Source organism: Clytia hemisphaerica, unplaced genomic scaffold (genome assembly GCF_902728285.1).
Source record: "Clytia hemisphaerica strain Z4C2 unplaced genomic scaffold, Clytia hemisphaerica genome assembly, whole genome shotgun sequence".
Classification (NCBI taxonomy): Eukaryota; Metazoa; Cnidaria; class Hydrozoa; order Leptothecata; family Clytiidae; genus Clytia; species Clytia hemisphaerica.
In genome coordinates, this window is record NW_027104297.1 from 961134 (window position 1) to 987182 (window position 26049).

The following is a 26049-nucleotide window of genomic DNA, read 5'->3' on the forward strand; positions in this document are numbered from 1 at the left end:
GTTGTCTTATATGGTTATATTTCTATTCGCCACATTAAGTGACATTAATATTTAAAAAAAAGGCATAATAAATTTTACAATCGATTATTTGAAGAATTTCCAACAAACGAGTCAGTGTCATCTTTTGCGAGCATGCGCCCCAGGCTCCTGCACATCAACAAATACGGTGTAACTAGGACCGGCGTCCCAATCTACACCATGTTCGTCTGTCAAACCTGTACTGATCTTTATAGTGTGACGACCAACATATTTGAAAGGTACCAGAAATTGGGCGCTGAAGAAATCGTAGTGCGGTGGTGTGCTTTCTTTCAAAACAAAATCCTCCACTTGAACTGGCTAATAACGAGAAAGAAAGTTGATGTTAAAAAAGAATCATTAATGGGACAGCAAGCGAGTTGAATTTTGAAGGAAAATTTTACAGAAAATTTCACCATATGGGTCCCAATTTCAACTTGAGAAATTTCAGATCAAAAATTAACTTTACGTGATCACGCGGCAAAAATTAGTTCTTTCAACACAGTCAAATAGTAAAAAAAGGACGCAAAAGGATGTCCGACTAATATTAATCATTGATTTCGTGAATATTACCTTATGTTCGTTCGAAGGATTTTTCACATTATCATTTGGTCGCATCTTCAATTGGATTCGAACCTCGGACGCTCGGCGGAAATAAACTGAAAAAAACAAACAAGATTATTTATTCATAGAAACAAGACCTGCTTTCGACTGCTAAAAATGCAAAACATCTGGTAGCAAAACCTGCTAAACGTCAAAACTTTTGTCTTTTTATAGAAACGAGCTTATTTGTTAAAAGTCAGAGAACTCGAAAAAATCTACTTGAAAGAAACTTTTTTTGCAGCGCTCACGGTGGTGTAACACAAGTCGGAGAATTGCAACATACCTGATTGTGGTTGGTTGAGAATGACACCTTCGACTTTGATGGTCATTTGGTGATTGAGATGAATGAGGAAGGGATCTTCCATCATATGATTGCACGGTGAAACTGAAAGCTGGAGAAAGAAAACGAAAAAAATAACTTTAAATTCTCTTTTCTGTTAAAGGTTATTCAATGAATTTTTAATGATATCGATTGAATAAGAAGCCTGACCTGGTCCCGGAAAAAGTCGGTTTAGACATTCCGCATAATTTAGGTTAAAAATAGACTACTGGCACTAACGAATTCGTGCTCTTTATAGGTCAAGAGGTAGAGGTCTGCAATTCGGACTAGGCTAAATAAATGCGTTGATACTTCGATCTGGCGACCACCATGAAATTCAGTTAAGGATGTAGTTTGATGTAGATGATTTCCCTAATTCCACTAAAACACTTTTGGTTCGAGTAGCTTATGAAAACGTACTTTCTCGTGCAAGTTCTCATATTTCTTGCTCCGGCTTCACACAGAATTGAACATGATTTAAGTGAAGGTAAAATAGAACATAATTGACCTGTATTTGAGTGTTTTGTTGTCGCTTGTAGAAGAATTGAGGGTATGAGAAAGCGATATTCAATTGTGATTGGATGATAGTCGTCAACACGTTGATGTTCTGCAAAAAGTGAAGAAGAAATAAAACTTATTAGCTTGCTAAGGGCATCAAAAGACATTGATCTTGAGAGGACAAAGATTAAGCTGCGTGGGTCTCCTCTGATATATATTGGTTAGGGGATGCTAATCATGTATAAAATTCCCGTCCGAGGATTACCCCAAAATTTAGCGTAATCGGTTTCAATTTTCTTAAAAGGGTTTAGAAATCTAATGACTGAATCAACTTCTAGCAATTCAATTTTTAATTCAAATTTAATGAAATTTTAAGATCTCTCATATAAAACTCTACTAATCAAGCTAAACAAGTTTCTAAAACTCAAAATCACAAAGACGGAGGTAACTCTCGGAGGGGAATTTTATACAAGATGAGCATCCCCAATATCAAAATATATCAGGGGGGATGCGTGTAGCCAACATAAAGATTGGTGTAACGATTATTGGAGCTATGAAAACAGCATTTTCGCAATTTGAGGATGTTCTCTTATTAAAAATGTTAAAATTTGGAAGAGTTTAAAAGTGTCACACCTTGATCGAGAGATGTTCTGTCTTCGAATTCTATAAAGTAAGAGAAATTTTTCAAGTCATCTGTAAGAACTAAATCTCGAGATAGTGAGCTCAATATTCATCCCATAAATGAAATTGGCAATTACATAACCTCCGACCAGATAGACATAACTAAGAAACGTCCGTAAGAGCAAATTCATCAAGTATGATGTTGATTGAATGGATGAGATTAATGAGAGAGAGGGTGAGTGAAAAACGTTGCCCACCTGTAGTTGTTGCAGGATGTGAAGGTTGGTTTTGGTGACATTTCGACAGAATAAATTGTCACTTATCTTTCTTTCTTCTTCTTCACTTCTCTCCGATCCTTGTGATGATCCCCTTCATGAAAAATACGTTTACTAATCAGAAATTCTACCGGGCTCGACTGATTTAAGTATTTTCCCAACCCCATAACATAACAAAAATAACTACCGTTGTTGTTGGTGGTGGTTTATAGGTGTGAAGAGAGATTCGATGGCTTCCACCATCAGTTGGCAACTCTCCTGTAAACTAGACGGATGAGAAAGATAAAGATGAGTGAGAAGTTTTTTATCTGAACAATCGAATAGAAACTTTATTATTATTATTATTATTATTATCATTTATTAGGCTCAATTTCATACAAAATTGTTCTTCCCCCTAAACATAAATATCAAAATAAAAAGCACTAAAGAATAAATAGTATTAATAAATATAAATATTTTTACAAATTTTCTGGATAAAATTTTATTAAAACTAGACCACTAGATAGACATGAAATGGAATTGGAATAACTAGGACAAAGGCTAAATGTAGATTGTATCGAAATAGGGACTAGCAAAAGGATAGTGGCAATAGTAGTGGAAATATTTAGTAAAGTAATAAAGTAAAAATAGATTTTCATAAAGTTAAAATTTTATTGTTGTGTTGCACGAGTATGTGCCCTAGATTTAAAAAACAATTTGGATTCTTTAATAAATTCTTTCAGGTCTTTGATTTCCCTGATATTTTTCGGGAGTTCGTTAAAAATTTGAGCTTGGTCCTGAAATGTCTTAGATAAGCCAAAATCAATTTTAATACCATCATCCTGTGAGCGAAGCTTCCGAGGCTGAGTTACTTTCACCAAAGAAAGATATGAAGGCCATTTTTTATCATTAAGGGCCTTGTAAACAAGTTTGGAAACATTAAAATCAATAAGCTCTTTTATTGGCAACCATTGCAGATCGACAACGTCTTTCAGTGTGGCATATCGGTTTAGGACATATCCTGCAGCAATGTTCTGTATACGTTGCAGACGATTTAATAAGTAATCGGGGATCTGTCCGAATACGACTATGGAGTACGCTATTTTCGATAGCACTATAGCTTCAGCGAGTGATTTCCGAACTTTAAATGGTGTGAAACGTTGGAAATTACGAAGAGCTCGAATGGTACCATGACTGGATTTTATAATTTGGTTGATATGGTCGGACCAGGATAGACTTTTATCAAAATGAAGACCAAGAAGCTTGACGACATCTTTTTGTTCAATTGATTTTTTTGAACAAGAAATAAGATACGAGTAGTCACTACATAATTTGTGATATGACGCTAGACGTTTGGTTGAAAAGATGATGTATTGCAGTTTATCAGCATTGAACAAGAGATTATGATCAGCTGACCAGGTGGAAAGTGATTCGATATCAGTCTCGATTTCCCGGATGCATTGAAGTATATCACGAATTTTTGAGTGACGATAAAGCGTTGTGTCATCAGCATATTGGATACTGAGAGAGGAGATTTGGTCAGATAATTCGGTAACATATAGGTTAAATAAAACTGGACCCAAAACTGCCTTGAGGGACACCAAAGTGAATGGGTTGAACGGGTGATCTTTTATCGTTCACTTGCACAAATTGCTGACGGTTTGTGAGATAGCTTATAATGATTTGCAATGACATGGAACTAAAGTTTAACTTTTTAAGTTTATCAATGAGGGTAAAATGGTCGATCGTATCGAATGCCTTGGAGTAGTCGATAAGAATTGATAGTGTAATTTCACTTTTATTCATAGCTTTGATTATATCATCACGTAGTTTTAAGAGTAGCGTTGTTGTGGTGTGCCCTTTCCGAAATCCAGATTGATTTGGACAGTAAAGTGAATTCCTTTCAATGAAATCGCATAATTGTGTTAAAATAACACGTTCGTAGACTTTCGATAAAACCGGTAGGATTGATATTGGTCTGTAGTCTTTTAATTTCGTTGGATGGTCAATTTTTGGGACTGGGCTGACTCGAGCAATCTTCCACTTATCTGGGAATAAATGTTTATCAATTGAATTGTTAATAATGTTAACAAGAGGAGATACAAGATACTCATTGACTGGCTTCAGGTATCGTACCGGTATATTGTCATACCCGCTTGAGCAATCATTTTTCAGTTTTTTAAGTATACTCAAGACCTCTTCATAATTCGTATGCTTGATTGTAAAAACATTCTCATCATTTTCGATGGTTGGGTTACCCAGTAAATTATCATAATTTGCAGGTTTATTAGGTTTTTTTGTGAGGTTAGAAGCAAGATTACAATAGTAATTGTTCATGTCGGAAGGTTCGTGGTTTATTTTAGTGTTCTGCTTGGTTAAAATTCGGTCAATTGTTCTCCAGACTATCGATGGATTTTTCGAAGATAGAGCTTTCCGAAGAAATTCGTTTTTTAAGCTCTTTACAGTTTTTTTGTATGCTTTAAGAATCTCTTTATAGCGTGCATGATGATCATTGTTAACGTTTTTGTTCGCACGTGCATCTTCGAGTAATTGACGTTCTTGAATAATTTTTGGATCTTTCATCCACGGTGCAATCGGCCTGGTTATCCGTACTCTTTTCAATGGAGCGTGTGATTCGATACAGTCATATACAAGTTTATTGAGAATCGATATCTGATCATTGGGGTCGTCGAAGCTAAATACAAGGGATAACGGAAGTTGTTGAAAGTCGGATGTGAAAGAATTGATGTCAAAATTCTTTTCGTCTCGAATGTATTTATATCTCGGTTGAAAGCGTTCTTTTTTTATGTTAACAATAACGTATGGCATATCATGATCACTTACTTCGTCAGTGTGAATTACATCAGTATGGATGATTTTGGTTGAGATATTACTACTAATGTGATCAATTAAAGTTTTCCCATGTCTTGTAGCCTTGGTGATATGTTGCTTCAAATTCATGGAGTAAAGAATGTCTTTATATCTCCTGGTAGATTCTTTGATCTCTCCAATCAGGTCAATGTTGGTGTCTCCTGCGATAAAGATTGGTCCGTTCCATTTAACATTCAAATCAGCCAATAACTTATCAAACTTTTCAAGCCATAATAACTTATCTTCTTCTTTGGAACTTGGCTGATACACAGTTACGATCAAATACGAATTGTTTTTATTTTTGCCTTTAGCCTCAACAATAACTACCTCAAGGTCTTTATGGTTTTTGGTAATATCTTTACGTTCGTGACGAGTAATCGTATCTTTGACATAAATGGCTACACCTCCTCCACGTTTTCCGACACGGTTTTTGTAGAAAAGTTTGTAACCCTCCAGTTCGGCAAGGCTTATTTGTTTTTCATTGTTTTGTAACCACGATTCACTAATGGTATAGATATCTAAGTTATATTTATTGACGACAATTGAGAACTCTCCAAGACTGGGTAGAAGTGATTGGGTGTTCAGGTGACCAATAGAGATGCGGTTTTTGTGATTTTGAAGAACTTCAGTGTGAGGATCGATAATATCTTGCACAGGGTTTGGGTTCATTACTTTGTGTATGGGAAGCTCCCTTTCTTTGTAAAAGGGTAGTTCACTACAGAAACAATTTGAGCATATCCACGAATAAGGTTTGATAGCATTGTAATGTTTCTGCTGAGTTTTTGATATTTCGGAGCAAGTAATATGGGTCATTGAAAAGCAGATTTCACATTCGAATCGTTTACGGTTCGTTCCGACAGTTTTAGAGCATACCGTACATTTCGGTTTGTTATTGGGAGCTGTTGGTCCAGGGTTCGTTTCGATATCACCACTTAGGACAATACTAAAAGTGGCAGTTGAGTTCGAGTAGTAGTTGGTTCTCGATTTAGCATATTTAATCGTCGATGGTGGCGCTGTCGCAGTAATCGTACTGATGAACGTTTCAATAGGAGTGACGCAACCATGATTGGAGATAACCAATACCAAGCTGATGAGGACAGGAAACATGATGATATTCACTTCCTTCCTTCCTTCTTTGAGTGGAATTACCGCTTTTATTGTACGGGGTTACCATGTAATTTTTCTTTTTATTTGGATTTTCCTCTAAAATCTTATTCACTAATTCTTAATGGAGTGAATTTTTTTATCTATTCTCATCATTCGAAAATTTGCTCGCCCACCCTGACGACTCTAACTTTACGATACGTAGGCCTGGTCTAAAGTCCTTCTTATCGAAGTACAAATACCTAGGGCACTCAAGGTCGAAAGCCCTTAAGGGTCGAAATGAGAGAATACAAGACAAAGTGCATTGTGAGAATGTAAAATGTCGAGAAACCAAAGTTTCTTGGGCAAATTTTGGCCTTAAAATGGACGAAAATCTTCAAGAAAATCACCGTAAGGGTTGATTTTTCGCCCAAGCTTACTCATATTTGCCTAATTTCGGGCCACCCATACGGCCGTTTTTAAATCGAGTGCACCCCTGGCAAATACCCTACCCCCTTCTGATATTTTTGATTTTACTGCTTTTAAAAGTAATCAAGACTGAGAAAAAATCTCCAGTTCTTTGATCACTTATTCATCCGAGGGGTAGAACCCCCAATTAGGTCGCGATGTGTCGCTAAATGAAGGTATTGAAGTTTAAAGGGAAAACTCACCATCGTATGGTATTGAGAGTTGTTTGATCAGCATTGAAGGAGACTTTGTGCAAGTTCTGATATCCATAAGCTACTCCACTGAACTTCGCTGCACAATTCTGAAACTAGGATTGAAGAAATTATTCATTAGAAGTTTAATGTTTAGAGTGCACTGACTTCAAGCAAGACTCCATTTCTCCATAAACTAATATTCTTTATTTCAATATTTTATTTCGAGCTCGAACGGGGAAATATAATTCTTTAATTTTAGTGGTTGATTGAGATTGTGCTTCAGAATATAAAAAAATGCGGGAATAATAATTACCTGTACGGCAACTCTACTGAATTGGTACGGGTCTTGCCCGGTCTTCGAGGCTTGTATGAAGGCGTTGCTGGGCGGTGGGTTTAACTTGAACACTGAACAACACGCCAGGAGTTGACTGTACGCCCGCAACGTGTCTGCTCGAAGACGCGCGTACTTGAATTGGAAATATAATGGATGATCGGTCGTGATTGCAGCCTGAAAAGAGAGGAAAAGAATTCAAAAAGATTTTGGCGGTTAATCACTCAGCTACAGTTGACTCCACTGGGGACAGAATCTTTTTCAAACAAGTGGTAGATCCGAATTACAGGCATTATATTTCACTTCTCTGTTGAAGAGATAACAGTGACGTTCGAATTAAAGAGAATTGTCTGTATCAAAATGTTGAATTTCGTACTCGGTAGTATTCGGTCATTTCGTATACCTATATGTAAGTTTGCGTATTGAAATATCTATTCTACTGAAACAAAACTTTTAAACAGCCAGTCCATGCCACTGACCTTTATCTATCTCTGGACCAAACTATACCCGCCACCTTTGATCGGAGTTTTTTTGAAAGTTGGTACCCGCAAAGAAGCTATTGTAGTGTTTGAAACTTTGCCTAACGACAAACGACTACATCATTAGTGTACAAGCGAAACTAGATCTAGCGCTCTCTCCGTGATTGCCAATTTCAAAAAAACTCCGATCAAATATTTTTGCTTGGCCGGCATTGAGTAACTTGGTCCAGGGATAGATAAAGGTCAGTGGTCCATGCAGCTCAGCAGAATGTATATTTTTCGAGAAATCTTACCTTAAGGTTGGTCAACCCTTCTTGATAATGGTCATGTGACGCGGACAATTTCTCCAATAATTTGCCGTTTGATGAGTCAGTGTTTTGTGAAAGTAACGATTCCCCTTCGTGAAAGTGTTGTAAGGAGTTGAGCCAAAAGTATAAACTTTCCGATGCAACCTAACAAAGGGACATAAGAATGTGGATCACGAAAAATCTTCATAACATTCCAACACACTTATCAACTCCGCTTGTGTATAGAAATCTTTTTTACACGGATGCATTGAAATAAAAAACACATTATATGAAGTGTCTGCTTTCAATTTATCATTTCAGTTCAAACAGCGTCGAGCCCTTATTTGAAGCAATTAAGACAATTAATTTTTTTACAGAAATACAGAATATAATCCGTACCTTTGATGCGAGGAGCTTCAATAAGCTTGCAACAATGTTTGGTAACCCCTGTAAAAAACAGATTGGATTGGTACTAGACAAGATGCTTACTGGCAGATTGAAAGTGAGGATATTTGCCAGCAGTGTGAAATTCATGTTTGCGTCGAAACGAAAATTTGGGCAAAAACTTTCAAACTCTCTGGGCAACACATCCGAAGGTCTCGCTTATTTTACCCTATGGCAATTTGATCTACTCTGGGTATCCAAATTAAAGTAGCAATAAAAACACGACAGTAAAAAAAATATCTATCTGGCCAATTCGAATTTGTACGGGAATCTTATTTGTTCGAATTTCAGAGAGATTCGAATTGTAGAAAGTATTTCAAGAGGGTTTTCTTCAGGGACTGAGAATAATTTCGAACTATAGAGGGATTCGAAAAATAGTCTGAATAAGCGAAAGAAAACTGTAATGAGTTTATGTATAATATAGACCATCCGGTATTGGAGAGATATAAGGGACCCTTATAAGAGAGTTAGGAACACAAGAAGGAAGGATTGACATACCAATTTAGAAGCTTGTCGTGTGATTCTGTACAACACCCAATACATATGATGATCAGTGAGGGATGATGCGAGTTGTTGCAAGATTTCATTCTCAACATTCTTCTTTGCTGTACTGTCAAACGTGTATGACGATTGAAAGATCAACGTCAATAATCCAACCTGTGAGAAGGATGACAACATTGATGAAAAATTAGATAATATAATCAATAATACGACGTTGTCAATTGTAATTCGATCCCGGGGAGGGGGGCAGCTGAGAAAAAGGACCGACGGGTATGTGCGGGTCCTAAGGGTACCTTTTCCAATATGTTTAAAATGCACTGTAAGGATCGGAAAAACTAGAGATGCACTGTAAGGGTAGAAATTTCAGAAAATTCTTGAAAAATCTAGATATTTTGACCAAAAATGCTAGAATTTTGACCATTTTTTGCACGAGAGGGATCGAAAATTTGGGGGAAAATGCACTCTAAGGGTATGGTTTTCACTGATTTTTGCTGCACTGTAAGGGTGCAATTTTAAAAGCCAATTTTTGGCCCGCACATACCGTCAGTCCGCAAACCCAGTGCCCCCCCCCGGGAATTGGATATATACACAATTTGACAATTCGATAAAAATCCAATTTACCTTGAATATCAGATTGCTGGAATTCGTGAGTATCAATCAATCACAATAGACTTGAGTCGTTTATAATAAAACAGTAATGTGGGTGTTATATGATTATACCTATACGATTATTACGTAAGGCGAGGCCAATTTAATTTGTTGTTTTACGGGCCAAGATACCCAATAAAGAGGGTCGGTCGGTCGGTAGACTGGAGTCGTTTATAATGCGTGTAATACTAATAATACCAATACTAATAATAATACGGGATTTAGTTTGTATAAACGACTGGAAGAATCCGGTGTTCCAGCCTTATAGATACAGGGGCTAGCTACGCAGAAACTTGCGTAGCGAGAAAACAATTTATCAAGCAACAACAAACTCTCAAAACGAAATCAACTCAAATGAAAAACTTTCAATACACAAATCCACACATATTTTTTTTCTCAAGAATTATTTTGAGCAGGAAAAAATTATAATTGCAATATTGACACTTTTCTTTTGTTTGGAGTTAGTGCACAAAGGTTTCTAGACGACTAAAATTGTTCCATTCATTACTTTTTGCTTTATTTCTATGTATAGATTAGTCGTCTAGCTTGCTAGACTAGTCGGTCGGTTATCTGATATTCCGATGGCAGATTGTTTTCATCAAAAAACGTTGCGCGCTGACGGGCTGAAGATAGAAAAATGTTGCGCGTTGGAAAGGTTAAAACAAACAAAACTTTTTTTCAGCTTTGGCATTTCACTTTTCGATACTGTGTGTGTGGCCTTCGTGTTTATCTTTTTCAGATACTCAGATACTTAGCTTCAATTCTTTTGAAAAGATTGGAGTGTTTTTGGTTGTTTTCTCCCCCCCCCCCCGGGACATTCTCAAGTTTATCTTTTTATATTTTCCAAAACAAAAACGAATTTTTTACTGTTGCAAGTAGACGCTCTTTATAATATTGTTATTTGGTGACTAATAAAAATACAATACGTCATTTTCCCTATTGGAAACACCCAAAAACACTTTGACTCCGAGTGTTTTCTTGAATTACGCATATCAAGAATAGAAAAATCAGTGAAGAAAAGTGGCATAACCGCACTGGCTCAACTTCAGTATCTTTGAAATCATTCGTAGGCCCAATTGTAAACTTAATGGCTAAGGAGAATCTTAGCATTTCTTAAATAGGTTTTAGCCTCGTTTAGGCTAAAAACTCGTCCCCAGGCCCCCAAAAATGATAATTTTCGAAAAATAAAAATTGAAAAATTTCAAAAAATGAAAAAAACAAGTGAACAAGTGTGCAAAATTTCAGCCAAATCCGACCATTTTTGACGTCTGCAGGCTGCCCCAAAGTTTTAGCCTCGTTTTGGCGAAATATTGTGACCACGCCCTTAAAATTGAAAAATTTCAAAAAGTGAAAAAAACACCCCCAGGTATTCACTCAAGGATCAAGTGTGCAAAATTTCAAGAAAATCGGACAGTTTTTGAAAAACCTCCAGCCTGCCCCAAAGTTATAGCCTCGTTTTGGCAAAATATTGTGACCACGCCCTTAAAATTGAAAAAATTTCCAAAAATGAAAAAAATACCCCCAGGTATTCCTCAAGGAACAAGTGTGCAAGATTTCAGCCAAACCCGACTATTTTTTGACGTCTGCACGCTGCCCCAAAGTTTTAGCCTCCTTTGGGACTAAAACTCGTGACCACGCCCTTAAAAATGAAAAAAACTACCCTAGGGATTCACTCAAGGATCAAGTGTGCAAAATTTCAGCAGATTCTAGCTCAAATAAATTTGAGAAAAACCCGTAAACTTTCCGTGGCTTGGTGGCGCAATGGTAGCGCGTCTGACTCCAGATCAGAAGGTTGCGTGTTCAAATCACGTCCGGGTCACTTGAACTTTTCCATATTTCATATTCGTCAATATTTTTTGTATATTTTCTACCGCAACGTTCTTTAAGGTCACCACGTCGCCACATCCCTTACTTACACTAAAACGTCTATACTAATTCTACTTTGCGACTAAATTCGAAAAGGAACTTTAATATAAACACCTCCTTCTCACAGACCCACTGGAAAAATTGTCCAAAATATAGTTCCCGGTAGGAAATTTACTCCGGTGGGAAATCTCCTCCAATTTTTGTCCCCACTGACAATAATCAAATAAACCAATCCTCACTGCAAAATACCTTATCGGGGAAAGATTTTAATTTTGGTTGGGGTTTAAAAAATTGGGTAAAAGTTTTGGTCGGGGATAAAAAAATTCGGGTAAAAGTTTTGGTCGGTTGATGAAATATCGGGGAAAAAATTCGTCGGGGGAAAATTTCGTCACCCCCTCAAAATTTTCGTCACTTTCCCCCGACATTTTTCCCCCCGATAACCTTATGCTATTTTTCCCATCCCCACTGAATTTTCTGACTTAAAAAAACAACTTTCTGAAAACAAAAGAATTTAAATCCCCAACCATAAGAATATGGGAATATCAATCAATCCCCATCGAGTTTCAGTCCGTTATGTTTATCCCCACTGGATGGAAAAATCCTACCGGGTACCCAGAATTTTGAAGAGTCTGTTAAATGACGCGCCTTACGCGCCCACGCGCCTTCCATTTATTGACGCGCCCACGCGCCTTCCATTTATTGACGCGCCCACGCGCCCACGCGCCTGAATTTTGACGCGCCCTCTTACGCGCCTTATTATCAACGGGCCCTAAATTTTTGACGTGCCTTACAGTATTACTACCTTAAATTTTTGTAAATTTTGACGTGATTTTTATTGCCCCCCGGCACGTGAAAGGCGAATGTTCTGCAAAAAAAGACGACAACAACGGCGGTTCATTTCATTTTTTCTGATTTCTAATCCAAATTTTTTAGCATTCTCTATGAGACAGAAGTGATTTTATTTCTTTATCATTTATCATATTTATCAAAAACACTTCGTAAAAATTTATTTATAGACTCAATGACACATGGTTTTATCAATATTTCATTTTCTGGTTGAATTCTCAGTGTGTTATTTTCTTGCGAGTTCATTTAATTGATTATGCCTTATTATTTTCCAAATTTTAGCTAAATTGTGCTTTTAAGCGTTATGCTTATAAATAAATAAGAGTGTAACGGTAGGGCGATTACTCAGGCTAAAAGTAGCATTCCTTATTAAATTATCATAAATTCAGGGCTATGGGGACATTTATAGCGATAGTTAATGCTGCTTACCATGCATCTTTAAATCAATAGTTTTAAAAGTATGCTTACGCATCAGCCCTATCTGACCAATAATAATGTAATGCCTGCCTATGTATACATATTCTACCATTCTTCAAAAAGAAGTAAACTATTTTTGACAAAAGCTTCGGCATCACATAATTAAAGAAAAATTGTTAGGAATTATAGGAGATTCAGATTGAAGGAAACTAATTGAAAGTTTTGTTACGAAAATGATGCTTGTAAAAAAAGTATGCTATGTTTGATTTATGAAAAAAGTTATTACCGAAAGCCAAATTCCCTTAAATGAAAAGTTATTGATTGGTTTCTTATAAAGACGATGCTTAAAAGAAAAATAGATATGCTCACGTTAAGCACAATTCTTTCCTGGCTTTGCTAAAGAACTAATTACCGAAAGCCTAATCCCCTCAAATCAAAAGTTATTGATTGGTTTCTTATAAAGACGATGCTTATATAAGAAAAATAAATATGCCCACGTTAAGCACAGTCCCTTACTTGCTTTGAAAATACTGCTTACCGAAAGCCTAATCCCCTCAAATCAAAAGCCATTGATTGGTTTCTTATAAAGAAGATGCTTATAAGAAGAATAAATATGCTGACATTAAACACAATTCCTTACTTGCTTTGAAAAGAACCATGAGCGAGGTTAAATATCGGTTTTGCCCTAGAACACGTTTCCGTTCAGTTTCTCGTTCTAGAGCAAATCCGATATTTTTGCCCGGGGTATGTCTGCCTAGCTTTCGTGTTAGCCTGTAGAAAAGTGCCGTAGCGCGAACGAAGGCTTCAAAAATTCGTCCGTCGTCCTGAGTTATCTACTGATACTTAACCTCAGGGCGCGTCGGTAATAAGGCAAGTAAGTAAGGCGCGTCAAAAATTTAGGGCACATCGATAATAAGGCGCGTAAGAAGGTGCGTCAAAACTTAAAGGCGCGTCGAAATTCAGGCGCGTAGGGCGCGTGGGCGCGTAAGGCGCGTCATTTAACAGACACAATTTTGAAGCCTTTGGCTTTAAGCTTATTTTATGATTTTTAAGCCTAAAAATGTTCACAATCATGCTCTTATTCTCGCCATGTTTTGAGTATTTTTGACAAGTTTTCTAAGAATGTTCTGTAGTTTATTTTTATAAAAAACTCTTATTTTTAAAAAACTCTTATTTTTATAAAAAACTCTTATTTCAATAGGGTTACTGAGACACTCGAAATCCCAACTTGGGATAGTCAAAACTCAAATCAGAGTTCCGGTAAAAATTTTATAAAACCATTTGAAAAACATCCAAGTATCAAAGAAATAATTTCTCAAAGGAACACTGACGAGGTTTTTGATTTTTCCAGAGTTGAAGAGACTGACGTTCTCAAAGTTATTTCAAGCCTAAATAAATCTAAATCTGTAAGTGGGACTATACCAACTCGTGTGCTGAAAATTGCAGCAAACGTCTGTGCTCCATTCTTAACTTCATGTTTTAATAAGTGCCTGGAATCTGGGACATTTCCAGACAGGCTTAAGCTTGCTGATATCACTCCTGTTCTCAAAAAAGGCTCACTTACTGATAAGGTCAATTATAGACCAATAAGCTTACTCCCAGTTGTTTCTAAAATCTTTGAGCGTTTAATAGTAAATCAATTAAACGCCCATCTCGAACCACATTTTTCAAAACTCTTGTGTGGTTTTCGAAAAGGTCATAGCACTCAACATGCCATTTTGAACATGTTGAGGAATTGGCAGAGTGCTATAGCAAATGACCAAAAAGTGGGAGCAATCTTAATTGACTTATCTAAAGCCTTTGACTGTTTACCTCACAACTTACTTTTGGCAAAACTCTCGGCATACGGGCTCAGTGAGAGTGCCGTCCAATTAATGCACAGCTATTTAAGCAATAGGAAGCACAGAGTTCGTATAGGTTCTCATTTAAGTTCATGGCTCGATATTTTATTAGGAGTACCCCAAGGGTCTATCCTTGGGCCATTACTTTTTAATATATTCATAAACGATCTATTTTATATCATAGATGAAATTTTAAATTTTGCAGATGATAATACTTTATCTTCTTCTGGATCAAACTTGGATGAAGTTAACGCAAACCTTTTACACCAACTAAGCATTGTTCTTGATTGGTTTAAGCATAACTCAATGGTTGCAAATCCCTCCAAGTTTCAACTTATTTACCCCGGCACTTTTAACGCCGATGTTTCTCTTCCTGTTGGTAAAAACAACATCAAGAACGTCGATGTCGTGAAACTTCTGGGTATAAAAATCGATGCAAAATTATCTTTTATTCCTCACGTCACCGAATTATGTAAAAAATCTAACCAAAAACTAAGGGCATTGAGAAGGGTGAGACATTTTTTATCAGAAGATCAAGCAAAACTTCTTATAAACTCCTATATTCTCTCACCATTTAACTATTGCCCATTAGTCTGGATGTTTTGCGGTAAATGGGGTAGCAGCCTTATTGAGAAATGCCACCACAGAGCACTATGTGCTTTGAAAAACAAAACCATCTCTGAATATGACGACTTATTAACTGACTGTAATGCGGTGAGTATTCATGCACGAAACCTAAAACTTCTCCTCATGGAAGTATTTAAATCTACACATGGCCTTGGACCACGTATCATGCATGGCATATTCACGGCATTGCAGTCACGTTATAAGCTTCGTTCTGGTCATACTCTTTCTCTTCCTCTATATAAAAAATACAATAGTGCATTTGGTGTTAACACATTTGACTTTAGAGCAGTTTCAACCTGGAACAAACTACCATCCTCTATTAAATCGCTTGAAAATTTAGATTCCTTTAAAAATGCTCTAAAAAATGTCTTACCTATCTGCACTTGTAAAAATTGTACATAGTTTTTTTTTCTCAGTTCTTTTTTTTCAATATATATATTTTTAATGTTTTTATGACAGTTGGATTTGATTAGAAACTTACTTGTAATTTTCTAGATACCACCCAACTTAAAATAAAGAATAAATAAAAAAAAAATAAATAAATAAAATAAAAACGTGTAACGAGGCAACGCGCCTTCAAAGTTCACCTCGGCTCTTCAATTAACCACCGGCAAAACAACGATCTGTTCGGTTCAGAGGAATGTAAAGAGATGGAAAAACAGCTTCTTGAAAACAATGGAAAAACGGCTCGTCATATACCAGGTCTCTTGCCCTTAAGGGAATTTATGTCGAGTAAATAGGTTTCTTTTGTTGTCGCTATAAAAAATCTGCATAATTAGCGTGTTGTGACAAAATTCTTTTGTTTCAAGCCTGGTTATGCGCAAACTTTTAGGGCTTATATTTTGGGTACACCTCTCCTATACGAAAAGGTACCTATATCTTCTTGCTCAGAATTTCCTAGCGATTCTACTGATATAACCGCATCATGACCGCATCATAATATGGAAAGCTAGAGCTCGAGAAAATTTCAACTTCATCTTGATTTTACTCGTCTTCTGACAGTTTTACAAAAACCAATTTAATATCAATGCGTTAAGAATTTCTTTTGCTATACATTGGTAAAAATATTGATCCTTATTCTTAAAAATTGAACTAGTAATCGGCAAAAAAGGAAAAACAAATTTTCATTTTTATCGTCAAATCATGTAGAAACCGTCCGATTTGTATCGCGAGCCGTCTTTTCTGGACTTTCATTTAATGATCTAATCAACGTTTTTACAATAGAGTTTTCAATAGAAGTGATCGTTAAACTTTGAGTAATCAGAAAAGCTGTTTTCCATCTCTTTACATTCCTCTGGTCTGTTCTTTTTTGCTAGCTGGGAAAATCTTTCGATATTTAGAAGAGATCTTTCGAATTCCATGGCAACAACAATCTTATCAAAGAGCAGTGCTTTTCCAGCCAGACACAGATAAAACTAAACAGATACAACTTTCTGAGGTAGATGAAGTAACAGATACATAATAAAATTGGATTTCCTGTTTAATATCTGATCTTAGGCGAAAATAAAAAAATGTAGTGTTTCCGGAAACCGGCCGGGTGAAAAAAAATAATTTTCTGACCCGGCCGCAGACTTCGTTAGCAGTTGATACATTAATATTCAGGGCTTACTTCCTACTGTTTGTACATAAAAGTTATCTTTAAAGTTCTATTTCAATGATCTTAAGTTATCAAAAATAGCAAAAAATATATTTTTCTGACCGGCATGGTACTTTTATCGGATAAATTTTCCGCACTTTCGCAAATCTTGACATAAGCCTTTTGATAAGTTACTCCATGACTAGCCTATATTTGACGTCACCCGCGTTTTTTACGCAATTAACGCAATGAAAAATCCCGGTTTTTAGTGAGGTGCTCGCTACTCCATGACCATTACCTCCTACACGATTTTCTTTATAAGAATATTCATGAGGTATGTATTGCATGCTAGAATTAGGCTATGTTTGGATACCGTAAGAATGGTTCAAAATGATTTTTTACCAAAAAGCAAAGAATATCCATTACGAAATAGAGAAACGCCACTCCTATTTGAAAAAAAGCGTGTATATCCCTCGAAACTTCAAGTGTGAATTTTTAAATAGAGTGAATCCCCTCTGGGATTCAATTAGCAATAGCAATATCTTGAAAACGAGGTAGGTGTTTCTGTAGGTGTGACATAATTATAAAAAATGTCTATTTTCACGAGAACAAAATTGCAATCTTCTTGTTGTATCTCACAAAATGTAATTGATTGATGGATGGAATGGATATTGTGGTTTATGAGCTATCTCACCCTCTAATATCTGAAAGGAATTTGAATGAAGGCATGTCTTACAATTATGTCTTGTTGTTGTTTGTCTTCGACCCCTTGCAATCTTTCTTTCAACAATGACATTAAACCTGCCACGTGATCTGTGCACAAACCGTCAATCTGTGTTGCCATAGTTACCAAAGAATGCAGCACTTGTAATAAACATTCACCTGAGTTGTACATAAATCACAACATTATTACAAGCCACGTGTAACCAAACCCTACACATTTCACATATTGGTAAAACTAAGCGACCGGAAATTCATACAAATTTTATCGATTCATTTAAACCGTATAGGCGAAGCGAAGTCGTGTTTTAAAAATCATTACTGACGAGCTTCATCGTCAACAAAACTCTTTTACTAAGTTTTTTTCAATTCTATGATCACTTGTAATTACCACAAATTTTAAGAATCTGATTGTGATATTAAACAAACAACTACAAACCGTTCATGTTGTTCAAGCATTCACAAATGAAAGCGATCAACTCTTCACTCTGACCATCATATTTCTTCACAAACAACTCCATAGCAGATAGACAGTTCTAAAAATGAATTAAAATCACAATTACGCGATGCGTTTCGTTTTACTCTAGTGTTGCTGGAATTTTCCTCGAAGAGTAAATAACATCGACTTTCTTTAAAGAATAATTCAATTTGTAAGGGTTGAAGGGCCTTCATGGAAGAACAAACGCATAAAATGTACATCCGGAAGAAAATGATTTTATTGAATAATATAAAAGTTCTTAGAATTTTCCTCGAATAATACATAAAACATCCACTTTCCATAAAGAATAAACAATACATCAAATACAAAGATTTTTCTTCAAGTGTACTCAAGGTGTAATTATTTTCCTTAAAGAATACATAAATGCAAAGTTGAAGATTACAAAAAGGATCTGATCAACATTGAAGGCTTCTTGGAAGATTAATTAGATGCTAAAAAAGTAAAGATTTTTCCTGACAATCTCTGCCTTGAAGAGCAGATTATCATTGATCATACTTACTTCGAGGGCATTGAAAGATTCTTCAGCGCAACACATGGCTAACATTGTTTGAATATCGCTTTGAACACACGTCCTATGCTCTTCAGGAAGCTGTTCTAAAACAGAACAGAATAGGATTGCCAGAGAAAATATATTGAGTGCCATACACAATTTTTTAAAAAGAAATCACCAAGTTCATGAAAGATAAATACCATCAAATTCAAAACATTCCAAGCGAAAAGAATCTTAGAATACCTGTGGAAGAGAGTAGAGCTTGTATCTTGATTTTCAATGCCAGCGAAGAGACCTCTAGCGACATATCATTGGTCAAATACTCCAAACCGTCCAAAACTGAAAAGAAAAAAACGGGGTATTAAATACACATCTTGCTGCATTTTCTCTTCAAGTTATCATCAATCGGCCATTCTTTTGTTCTACAGGGTGAGCTAGACACAGGTCGTGAATAATTCATTTTTTTCCAACATCACCCCCAGGACTTTTCAAAGTCTAGGAATTTTTGACTCGGTTAATAATCAAGAGATTTTAAAAAGTGCTTTAAGCTCTATAAGGTATTTCTATGAGATTCTCCTAAGAGTCAGTTTACTCACCATCCTTAGCAAATATTTGATGACAATTACATGAACTTGCCAATAACGATAGAACGTTCATTGTTTTGATTTTGATGTTCAAATGTAAACAATCTGTGCCCATTTCCAACAAACTCTATGATAAGATAAGCACGAAATTATAAACGTATTGGACGGAGGATCAAAACAAAAATACCATTAGGTGCTAGTATCTTAGTAATCATATATAATGAAAAATAAAAAACGTAAAATGTAGAAGCAGCAAATTTGTAAAACATAAAAAATGAAGCGACTGCTTAGGTAGAAATTTTCGTCATCTTTCGTGACTTCATCAGCATATAGCTCAACAAAAAATGATATCCTTTTTATATGGAAGCTAGAAATTTCACAAAAACGTAAATAATAAAAACAATTTAAAAGCTATAACTATGTACAATAAAATATCATAAAAATTCTATTCGATCGAAATTCCCTGGATACAATAATAAAAAAATATATTCCTATGAGACTGCATAATAATACCGCAGTAATAATACAAAAGAAATGGCTAAAATTGAAAAATTAGATATTAAAAGAAAATTCGCAAGGGAATATGCACGCAGACGTAGATTGAAGTATAAAAAACGACTAGAACTCCCTTCTGGGTTTTTCAGAGAAATAGTCTAAAATAAATAAAACAGAAATCTAATTACATCGGATAAAACAGTAGATCACCTAAAGTGTATACAATAAGCAAATATGTCTTAAAATACAACCCCCAAAGGGTAGCCCCCTAAGGAGGTCGACACAGTTAAGTGTAGCGAAAGGCGCTCGATACTGAATACAAATGTAATCATAAAATAAAATAAAATGGAGTTTATTGGGTCACAACTTCACATTCATTAAGACCATTTGGGAGAAGTGTTTTAAGTTTGTATTGCCAAAACCTCTCCCGTTCACGGGTATCTTCAAAACTTCTACCCTGGTCGATAAGGGTAAATTCAAAATCAGAAAACCCAGAATGGCCGGGGAGATCAAAATGATTATGAAGATGTTGCTGAGAAACAATGTCAGTCTTATGCCGTTTATTGCAGGACTTATAGTTTGCAAATCTAGCCCTAAATTGAGTTGTACAGCTACCGACATACTGAATCCCACAAGTTTTGGCAAGTAAGAAGATAGACAACATTAGTTGAGCTGCAATTCAGATGAACTCCTCTAATGTCATAGGTCTTATTCTTGTTATCTGCAAAACCTGAGGTTTTCTTGACAAAAGGACACATTTGACAGCGGTTTCCGTCACATCCTCCACTTGAGCCTCGGTTGCCGTCTGGAGATGAAATTTTCGCACGGACTAAAAGATCTTTGAGGCTTTTACCTCGACGAAACCCAACTATGGGGACATCACGGAAAACCTTTTTGTGATCTTTATCACCTGTCAACATGATGTGTAGTTTCCTAAGCAAAACTCCAAGGTTCTGGAACGCAGGGTGAAACGTGACAGTAAGTGTTAGTTTATATGTTTTCTCACGTTTCTCCTGACGTAGAAGATCCTTGCGCTTTTGTCTACGCGCATCCAGAACCTTAGTTCTAACTAACTTCTGACCATACCCACGTTTGATCAGCCATGTCTCCAGTTCGTTGCAACGTAAGTCAAATTCATGGGGCTCTGAGCAGATGCGATTAAGTCTAAGAGCCTGACTGTACGGAATCGAAGTCTTGGAGTGAATGGCATGACAGGACGAAGCATCCAGATACTGGTGAGTATCTGTTGGCTTCACGTAGAGATCAGTAGCTAGTTTATCCCCCTTGCGATAAACCCTTACGTCCAAAAAATTGATGGATGTATTAGAGTATTCGAAAGTAAATTTAACACTCTTATGGGTTTCATCGCTATTTAAGTGGTCGAAGAAAAGTTTCAGAGATTCTTCACCATGCTGCCAGAGAAAGAAGATGTCATCGATATATCTCCACCAGACTAAAGGTTTAAGATTGTGTGGTGCCGAATCAAGAATCTTTTCTTCAAGATCACTCATGAAGAGAATGGCATAGTTTGGTGCCATTTTAGTACCAATCGCTGTACCTTGCTTTTGTTTAAAAACCTCACTGTTGTGTTCAAAGATGTTATTTTCTAGAACACATTTCGAAAGCTCCAAAAGACTGCTGGTAGAGATTGTTTTTTCATCCCTACTATCAAAAGCACGGCGCAGCGATTCTAGACCATCCTCATGGGGGATACTAGGATAGAGACCAACTACGTCTGCAGTGCATAAAATGGTATCAGATGGTAAATTAGGAAGAGAAGAAAGCTTTTTCAAAAAATCATTTGTGTCTTTTACAAATGATTTGACCTGTTTAGCTAAAGGCTTTAGATGAAAATCAAGAAATGCCGAAATATTCTCCGTATAATACGAAGAATTTGAAATGAATGAAAAAAATGAATGAAAAATAATAGTGGACAGATTTGATTATACCAACTAACCTTAGATTTTATATTTATAATATGCTTTTTCAGCTGGCTCACTTTGAGAAGTTTTATAGTAGTAAAATCCTAGAACTTGATAATATTTTACCTGAACTTGTTGTTCAGACCACAGATGTGGCGTCTTTTTGGCTAACAGCAACAAATTGTTGATGGCTACATGGTTGATGGACTTTCGTGGTTCTTCTCTAGTGTACCGTAACAACATGTCAATCTGAGGGATGAAAAAAATTGTAAAATATGATTAAAAATGGATTCTTAAACAAATGATACGATACACGTTTTTTTTTATAAAAACAAACTATATAAGAACATAAGGCTTCGATGGCCAAAATGTTAAGAACATTTTAAGAACATTTCAGGCTTCGTGGACTCTAAAACACCCAATTTCTTAAGAAAAACATCAAAAATACTCAAAAAATGGCTAAAATAAGAACATGTTAAGAACATTTTTAGGCTTAAACTCAAAAAGTTAAGAACATCCGAAGGCTTCAAAATTTTGGGATGTTATTGAAAAAAAATGTGTATAACAAAATCTGAATTTGGTTATTATTGTTAATAAGATCACCAATAGATAGCATTATTCTAGTTCTTGAATAGGTTCTTTGATCTTTAAACGGAAGGAAAAGGGTAGAGCGAAGAGATAAGTTTTTTAGCCAAACAAGAAAATGTAATAAAGTCCTCACCTGTCTTGGAATGTGGAGGAGAGTTGGAATTGCAAGTTGTGTGGTTGTATTCAAGACAGAAACAACAAAATGATGTGAAGGATAACTGGACAATAATTCCTCACATATTGCAAAAATCTGAAATAACGAGAGTAAATTCATGATTAAGCATTTGGAGGATAATCAGACATTCTTGAAATCATGGGGATATTTTATATTTTTAAGAAACATTTTCTGAATCTTTGAATTTTGCATTTTCCAGGGAAATGTTTTTGTATTTTCAAAAGAAAATTTGTTAGGAATCTTTTTTGATTCTTCGTATTTTCAAAGGAAAACTTTGTGATTCTCCATATTCTCAAAGGTAAATTTTGTTATTCTTTGTATTCTTCAAGGAAGATTTTGGTGATTCTCCATATTGTCAAAAGAAAATGGTGTTATTCTCCGTAATCTCAAAGGAAAATGGTGCGATTCTTAGTATTCTCAAAGGAAAATTTTGTCATTCTCCGTATTCTCAAAGGAAAATTTTGTGATTCTCTGTAAGGAAAATTTTGCGATTTTTCAATTATTTTAGAGAAGATTTTGTAATTCTTTGTTTTTCAAAGGAAAATGGTGTGTTTCTCTTCTCAAAGGTTGATTGTGAGATTCTTCCTTTTCGCAAAAGTAAGTGGTGTGATTCTCGGTATTTTTCAAGGAAAATTGTGTGATTCTCCGTATTCTTCAAGGAAAATGGTGTAATTCTTTGTATTTTCGAAGGAAAAAGGTGTTATTCTCCGTATTTTCAAAGGAAAATGGTGCGATTCTCCGTATTCTTAAAGGAAGATTGTGTGATTCTTTGTATTCTCAAAGGAAATCGATTCTCTGTATTCCTAAAGGAAAATTTGGTGATTCTTCGTATTTTCAAGAGAAAATTTGGAATTCTCCTTATTCTTAGTCTGTGAATATTAGTGAGCTAACCTTTTTAGCAACATTGGTGTCATGATACATGAATTTCAATACTGGAATCAACTTCAACTTGATGTCAATTGGTGTCACAAGACCTACACAATAATTTTAAGTGAAATAATAAGTATTTTCTTTTAAGTACAGTTGTAAGTTTTACATAAAATTAGTTAATACAATTCCTTCTTCTACTGGTACGTAATCATTGAAATAAAGCCCCGTTTTCTTTAACCGAGAGGAACTATATGAGTTCAGCCTAATGATAATTTACCTTTGATCATTTCAGTAACTGGTTGCCATATACTTGATGCAAAACTCCTAAGATAATAGAAACATGATTACCTCTATTAGAAAAGAATTGCAAGAATTTCAGGTATTGAAACCTAATCACAAACATGTTCACAACTAAAAAAACCACTCTTAAGATTAAAAAAACTGTGAAAAATTTGAATTCATTCATCACCTTACTACTTTTTATCTCAAACAGTAAATCAACACTAAACAACAAATTCCTTTTAAAATATACATTTTTATTTGATGCGCAAATGTCATCTTTTGAGATTGAAAAACTGGACGACTTGGACAAAAATCTGTCTCATGTTTAAGACCATTTTCCACACACCTTGATTGTTCAGCAAAACATTTGGTAGCAAAAATAGCAGCCTCTACTTCCTCAACATCATGTGAGTCCAGGCTGGTTCGAATACTGTGTATCGAAAGAAGAGAGCTGTGTTATTAGAACAATAAAGCTGAGGAGCTATGAAATATATGATGTTGAAATTAACTGCAGCATAATGAACCAAATCGCTACCTTTATTCAAAAGGGGCCTAAGTCCATTTTGGTCATTTTGAGAAAATTGTGATTAAAGTTTTTCCTTTATTCTGAAACCATTTTTGATGGTACAGCTTTGAAGTAAATGTTTTCTGAAAGCCATAGCTTGAGCTTGTTTTTTTTCAATAAAAAGGCATCATTGGAAAGTGGAAAGTAGATATTTCTGTACGTACCAGGTGCAACTTAGTAAATCTTGCAGGGTGGACTTAGGCCTTTTTTGAATTAAACATGAATTTTGAAAAATGTGCGAGAGTTAATTTCTGCCTTTAAAAGTTCAAAACCTGCACATATGACACTCCAAAATAAAGCCACTTACACCTAGATTCAAGATAACAAGAAAAGACATTCTCAGTAGAATAAAGAAAGACTCAATTCAACTTTTTAGGATGCATGGACTTAGACCTCTTTAAAACTTAACAAACTTATTTTGGTGGACTTAGGCCCTTTATTGTAAAAAAATGATGGACTTAAGCCATTCATTGTAAAAAAATGACGGACTTAGGCCTCTTTTGAATTAAACATCACTTTTATCAAAGCTTCAGTAGGAACTTTTGAGCCTTTTTAACTTTAAAAACTGCTTGTTATGTACATCAAAAGAGAGCAAATGAGCCAGAGATTGAGAAAAACTAAAGATCTTAAATTTCATAAAAATGGACTTAGGCCCCTTTTGAACTGGGGGTACCTGGACTTAAGTCCCTTTTGAATTAAGGTAGCGAAATGCTTACATTAATTAAGTCATAACTTCTTCCAGCACAATTACCAACCAAAAATAAGAGTAAGGCTCTTAGTTTTTAGGGAATAATACGTAAGCACTCATGGAAACGCAAAATGATCAAGAAAGTTTACATACCAATGATGAATGTTCTTTCGTTCGCTGATGATACATGAAATATTTCCAAAAACCCTGAGAAAGGTACAGAGTATTATACAATAAGACGATTTAAAATTTCATTGGCTAAAGTAAATTATTTCTTGTTTGGGAGATAATGCTGTTGGAGAATCATTTCCTTTCTACAAAACAGATCATAAGAATAATTAAAAAGCCAAACCTGAGTGTGATGGAGCGTGCAATTGGATCATTACTGTGAATAACTGCAAAGAAACGGCGACAGAACTCATCCACATTGAAAATCTTATCCAAATGTTTCTTAGAGCTTTGGATAGCTTTTAGCACACACAACTTTAAAAAGTTTGATCTAAAAATGGAAAAGTAACAAGTACAAGTTTTAAATACAAAGCATTGCCTTAGTTTTAAAATAAAGAGTTTAGTTGAAACAATAGTGTCATTGAAATATGATTTGATATTTTTCAAGTCTAAAGTAACTTAGAAATTAAAGCATTAAAATCACTTAAGACTTGTGAAAAGGTGGCTTAGAAAAAGAAGCAGTTTACTTAAAAACATATATTTTGGTACTTTTACCTTTAATCAATAACTAAGTCACAGGTCACAGGTTTTATGTCAACAAGCAAATATTACAAATGCTGCAAACGTAAAATGGTTGATTTTCAACTATATTGCCTTCAACTACTATGATGCAAATTATCCACCCAGAAACATTTTAACACTTACCCCATGCGAAAGACTTCAGCCAGTTTTAAGAAAGCAGAGTTGACAAGTAAGGGGAAAGGATATTTTTCCAGTTTATTTGATAACTGTACGATAGCTTCACATTGCTCTCCAAGCTTCAGACTTCTCAGTCCTTAAAAGATATTAAAAATTGATAAAGAATCATCCTCCTGAACTACAAACAAATGACATGATTGCAATCTTTAAAAAACAATTTCACCACTACTCCTTCATAAACAAAATAAAAACATACATACCTTTCTCTAGTTCGAAAAGAGCATTATTTGCATCAGTGTTTAAATCTTTATTGAAGCCAGATGATGTTGGTATAGGGCTCTCATCGTTTGATCTTTGAACTGATGACAACATTCTTTAATTGTGTTTGATTGGGTGGGATAAATTTTCATGTGAATATTATTATTATTTTTTTTTGTTTAGCTATAAAATAAGTTCATAAGAATGTTAGCAATGATCAAACAAGTTGAAAACGTTGAAAAAGCGTTATTTAACTT

General features: G+C 35.4%; 1 protein-coding gene and 1 non-coding gene across 2 annotated transcripts; one reads left to right on the forward strand and one right to left on the reverse strand.

Annotated features, from left to right (window-relative positions):
- Positions 1 to 25988, reverse strand: LOC136817340 (integrator complex subunit 7-like). Its single transcript, XM_067073685.1, has 26 exons — positions 25795 to 25988; positions 25541 to 25670; positions 25020 to 25166; positions 24821 to 24874; positions 23761 to 23844; positions 23410 to 23456; positions 23154 to 23236; positions 22221 to 22337; positions 21626 to 21748; positions 19095 to 19209; positions 18742 to 18837; positions 18508 to 18602; positions 17949 to 18045; positions 17526 to 17671; positions 8966 to 9124; positions 8423 to 8470; positions 8030 to 8188; positions 7240 to 7434; positions 6936 to 7039; positions 2519 to 2596; positions 2314 to 2425; positions 2069 to 2098; positions 1446 to 1544; positions 902 to 1010; positions 589 to 674; positions 1 to 336 (listed from the first exon to the last, which is right to left on the reverse strand). The coding sequence occupies exons 1-26, from the start codon at positions 25904 to 25906 to the stop codon at positions 118 to 120; spliced, it is 2844 nt and encodes a 947-aa protein (XP_066929786.1). The 5' UTR covers positions 25907 to 25988; the 3' UTR covers positions 1 to 117.
- Trnaw-cca (transfer RNA tryptophan (anticodon CCA)) lies at positions 11364 to 11435 on the forward strand. Its single transcript has one exon. It is a non-coding gene; the product is annotated as a tRNA-Trp (tRNA).
- Positions 25989 to 26049: the final 61 nt, after the last annotated feature.

What these genes read in the sequence shown, in the direction of transcription:
- LOC136817340 (XM_067073685.1), bottom strand. Translation starts at nt 25,906, where the DNA reads ATGTTGTCATCAGTTCAAAGATCAAACGATGAGAGCCCTATACCAACA. An exon ending in GCTGAAGTCTTTCGCATGGG is followed by an intron (nt 25,167 to 25,540) that starts GTAAGTGTTAAA and finishes TTCCATTTTTAG; the next exon opens with ATCAAACTTTTTAAAGTTGT. An exon ending in ATCCTTCGAACGAACATAAG is followed by an intron (nt 337 to 588) that starts GTAATATTCACG and finishes TCTCGTTATTAG; the next exon opens with CCAGTTCAAGTGGAGGATTT.